The sequence below is a fragment of the Notolabrus celidotus genome, chromosome 2, assembly GCF_009762535.1.
Source record: "Notolabrus celidotus isolate fNotCel1 chromosome 2, fNotCel1.pri, whole genome shotgun sequence".
Taxonomy (NCBI): domain Eukaryota; kingdom Metazoa; phylum Chordata; class Actinopteri; order Labriformes; family Labridae; genus Notolabrus; species Notolabrus celidotus.
In genome coordinates, this window is record NC_048273.1 from 22,219,243 (window position 1) to 22,223,912 (window position 4,670).

Here is a 4,670-nt window from a genome sequence, read left to right on the forward strand (position 1 = left end):
TTCCATCTTTTATTTTTAACTCTGCTCTTGCACAACCTGCAGCCAGGCCTCCGATATACAATGCAGAAGCAGCTCTGTCCCTGAGCTCGTGCTCTGACACGGGGCTGATCACCTGCTCCAGCTTCCTTGAAGTGCTTGTGCAAGAACCATACTGCGTTTGAAAATATATGAATTCAGTGTATCGTGTGGGGTTATTTGTGTGTTTCTGAAGAGTCATGATGTGTATGCATTGCAGATAGGAGGCTGTCTTTCGTCCGGCTGGGATTCAGCTGAATCCTGCAGCTCTCCTGGACAGCAGGGTCAGATTCCGGGAGCTGGGAAAAAAGTCGCAGGGTGGAGGATCTGGAAATTCCTACACTCAGAGAGAAAGACTCCCGGTAAACAAACTGGGAGAGTATGAGGAAAGAAAGAAGGAGGGGGGAGAGAGCGGGGGATTCTCCGAAACCACCCACGTGGGATCACCAGCGTCTAGTGAGCGCTAAGCCAATGAGCGTAGAGTACGGGGGATCTTTTTACAGCCGCGGACCAATCAGAAAACGAGCGGCTGGGCGGGGTAACGCCCCCTGTGCGGAGCGGGTATAAAGCAGAGAGCGACTCTAGTCCGGGCAGCAGAGATCTTTCTTCTAACACACGCTCACATCACGGACCAATCTCACAGTTTGTGAACTCTCATTACGGACTCTGGAAGGATCTTTGTACCGATCTGGATTATCACTTGTTTGGACTTTAGTCCGGGATATTAACAGGACAGCAGCCTACTCGCGCTGTGGATATTTCTTCTTATCCTGGATTTTGTGGATTATTTTACTGACTTCAACATGACTCTGGAAGAGGTCGTCGGATCTAACAGTGCCGAGAAAAAGTAAGTTACTGATGTGTAATTGCGCACCGGCATGCAAATGCACGAGTGTCGGTTTACTTCCCAGACCAGGTTCTGGTGCAGATAGTGATACCTGATCACATTTTGAGACTTGTTGCTCATATTATTACATGTTTTCATGCAGTTAGTCGCAATTTGTGTGTGTGTGCTCAGCGGGTTTCGGTCACGTTTCTAACCTACTCTTTCCCTGTGTGTGTTTGTGCAGGATGGAGACTGTGAGTCAGGCTCTGGAGGAGTTACTGGTAGCAACTCAGAAGCAGGATTGTCTCACTGTGGGAGTCTACGAGTCCGCAAAGCTCATGAATGTGTAAGTTTGATTTTCTTCAAATTCATATTCACCTCCTTTATTGAAAATGCATCCTCTGATTCATGTCATGTCAAGTTCCGATATTAACCTGGTCTCCCCCTCCTTTCCCCCTGCAGTGACCCAGACAGTGTTGTCCTGTGCGTCCTCGCCACTGATGAGGAAGATGAAGATGACATCGCGCTGCAGATTCACTTCACGCTGCTGCAAGCTTTCTGCTGCGACAACGATATCAACATCCTGCGGGTGTCTGGCATGAGGCGTCTCGCTCAGGTGCTCGAGGAAGACACCAAGGACAGCAACGGCAACGAGCCGAGAGACCTGCACTGCATCCTGGTCACTGTAAGTTCACTTTCTGCACCTTGTGTTAGCAAAAACATAATACGATGCAAAATAAATATAAAAGTTTCAAGTGTGACCTCAGTTACATGGAGTCTAACCGTCTCTTCCGCCTTGCTTTGCAGAACCCTCCCGTGCAGCCTTTGCAGAGCAGTGCCCTGCAGAGCATCAGCAGCTTCTGCGAGGAGAGCCGCTGCAGGAACCAGTGGGTTCCCTGCCTGGATCTGCAGGACCGCTGAGCCGAACCGGGCCGAACCAAACCGTGTCAGACCGCTGTGGAGCGGTGAGAAGGAGTGGAAACAGTCCAAACAGCCTGCCTCTACTGAAGAGGATTAACGGCGTTTGAGTTGAGAGATGGGCCGAACCGAGCCAAGCCGAGCCGGGCCTGCCCGTTAGCTGAATGGGGATTGAGTTAACCGGGGACGCGTGAGATGCTGGCAGGTGCCGGACGGGTTCTGAAACCGGACCAGAAGTCCCGCTTTAGGAGTATGCAGGAGGGCCCAGGCCCTGGAGCTGCAGAAAGGGAGAGAACTGTCTTCGTGACTGACCGGCAGCAGCTGGATGTCACGTGACTGAACTGAACTGAACTGACTGATGTTAAAGTGAATTGAAGAGCAGCACGTGAAGTTCTGGAGCAGCTGAAGCACAGGCTGCTACTCATGAACTGAGTTGAAGTTACAGGACGTGAGACGTCACGTTTAGTATTTCCTGTTATTGATGACGTAATGGATTACATAGTGTCGTGAAGCTGATAATTTAAAGGAGCAGAGTAATATATGAGTGAACCCACCTGTTATTTAATGTGATCAATAAATTATTGAACGAAGTTTTTGATTCCTGAGTGTTTCATCCAGGTGTTTTTGTGTGTGCGTGTGTGTGGGCGTGTGTGTGACTCTTGCAGTCATTGTTGAGTAACAGGAGGTAAATCAAGAACTGTGATGAGTAATCATCGCTATTGATTGCCTGTAATGTCTTATTAAGAAATCTCATTGAAACCTGGGGGAAAATTATGATGTGATCAAAACCACTTATGTCGCCTACTTTTCTTCTTTCAGTCTAAGGTCAATCTTTAGAATAAAAAAAAAGAAAAACACTGACTAAGATACATGGTGTGTTCAGAGCACAATGGTGTCTGTTCTATGGAAACCAGCAGGTCATCGTAGCATTAAGGTTTAGTCTTACTGAAAATGAAGGGCTAAGATCAGACTGGTGTCTAATGTTAAAAAACAAATTTCGCCTGAATGCATATTCTACTTGAAGATCAGTGCAGTTAACTCTGAGTACAGGATCACAAAAGGGTAAAAAAGTTTGTGAAATGATACCGGAAATTTCTGGATATGCAGAACAATTATTATTCACATTTAATACCTGCATACAAATGAAGCAAAAGACTATTTACTGATTTATGTGACCAGTTATCAGAGTGATAATGACCTACCCTAATCAGGAAACCTTCAATGTTGTGTGGACCTAAACCAAAATCTCTATCTTTGAATGTTCACAAAGTCTTTTTTAAAAGCTTTGTTTTCCCCCTATGACCCTGAGGGTTACCTGTAAAGACCGTTACAGTCTCACTTGGTCTACTGCAGTGGAGACTTTGCTCACCACTCCAAAGACACAGACACTTCTGATACGCCCAGCCTATAGAACGCCTCAGCTGTTAGGTAGCAAGCTAACTATGATAGAAAGATTCATGTATGCAGGTCAGTGGACCACAGATCGACTGCCTCATAGTTGTGTTGTGCATGGTCCCTGTCAAATAAACTAAAATATAGTAAAATAATATAAAACATTTAAAAAGGATACAGATTCATTCTTAGATTAAGTTTTGGGGCCTGCATCCTTAAACGCTGCCCTTGTGCTGAGAGTGTGTTTTCTGTATAAACCAGTGCAGCTCAGTGTTTGAGTGCTCAGCATCCTCAACACTCAAACATCCTCAGGGTCAGCTGTTTTTTGTCACTGTGCTCTCAGCACTCTCAGATGAAAATAGTTTATCTTTAGGGTCACCGTGTGCTCTTCAATGTAACGTCTCAATCTGGGAGCTATCAAAATCAAGACTCCTGGAATCAGTTTGGTCAACAGTAACAATGGAGAACTGAACCACGTTCTTTTCAAGATGTAGAGCTGCTGCTGATGCTACGACATGATGTCTGTCAGTTGATTTTATGCTCTTTGTGAAATGCTTACTGAAAGCAAATATACAAAACAGACGTAAAGGTCACTATGATGGAAACAACTTTGGTAATCTAGCAACATAAGTGAGTAGAGTAGCGTTCTGACGTTGAGGTTGTGTCAGCTGTAAAGGGACACAGGCTCTTTTTCGACAGCAAGCTTACGTGCCACGTCATCATACCAAATCAATGCTTAGATTTCCACAACACAAATATTCTTAGTCAAATTATTCTGGATTGATATCGTCTGTTGTCAGGTGTTAACTGCCCTGCTGTATCAAGTAGTCAAGTGTTTACCTATATCTTAATAATTGAATACTTATGTAGTTTAAATCAACAGAAAACAGGGATGAAAAAATCCTCAAAAGACACTTTCAGACATCAACCATCTGTCTTTAGTTTCTGAGCTCACACTGGAGCACCACATGGATCTGTCTTCGGTCCTTCACTCTTTCTCGCCTACATGCTTCCTTGGTACAAAAACATCAAATCAGCTTCTTTTTTTGTGATGAAGATGACTCGTGGATCTCTTTGAACTTGAATTATGGTGTGAAACTAGCCAAATAAAGGTCTGAGTAAATCTGGATAAGTCTGGATGCTCTAGTTTCAGCTCTGGGAGACCTAATCCAGTTTTTGTTCTCTGAACCTGTTTAAGGCATATAAGCTGTTGGGTATATCCTGTTGTTAGACTAAGAGTCTGTAACTATTTTTCTAAATCAGTGCAATCTTTTCAAACTAAAGTTGTTTTAAGGGCCCCAGAAAATCTGAACCCATCAAAACCAAGTTCAGGTAATCCGTTTCATTTATTAATCTGCTTCTTAATGTGACGGATGTTCCTATATTCATGCAGAGAACCAGCACTAGATGAGATCACCGCAGGAGGAAAATAGATGTTACATGAGGAGTGTGTTGGTGGAGATCTTCACACCCACTCTGTTTCCATGGCACTGTCTGCAGTGTGTGTCTGAGTGTGTGT

The 4,670-nt window shown here is 44.6% G+C and overlaps 1 protein-coding gene across 1 annotated transcript; it reads left to right on the forward strand.

Moving 5' to 3' along the window:
* The first annotated feature begins 235 nt into the window (after positions 1-235).
* On the forward strand, positions 236-2,349 carry LOC117807673 (growth arrest and DNA damage-inducible protein GADD45 beta-like). Its single transcript, XM_034677034.1, has 4 exons — positions 236-862; positions 1,086-1,187; positions 1,304-1,526; positions 1,649-2,349. The coding sequence occupies exons 1-4, from the start codon at positions 819-821 to the stop codon at positions 1,760-1,762; spliced, it is 483 nt and encodes a 160-aa protein (XP_034532925.1). The 5' UTR covers positions 236-818; the 3' UTR covers positions 1,763-2,349.
* The last annotated feature ends 2,321 nt before the right edge of the window (positions 2,350-4,670 follow it).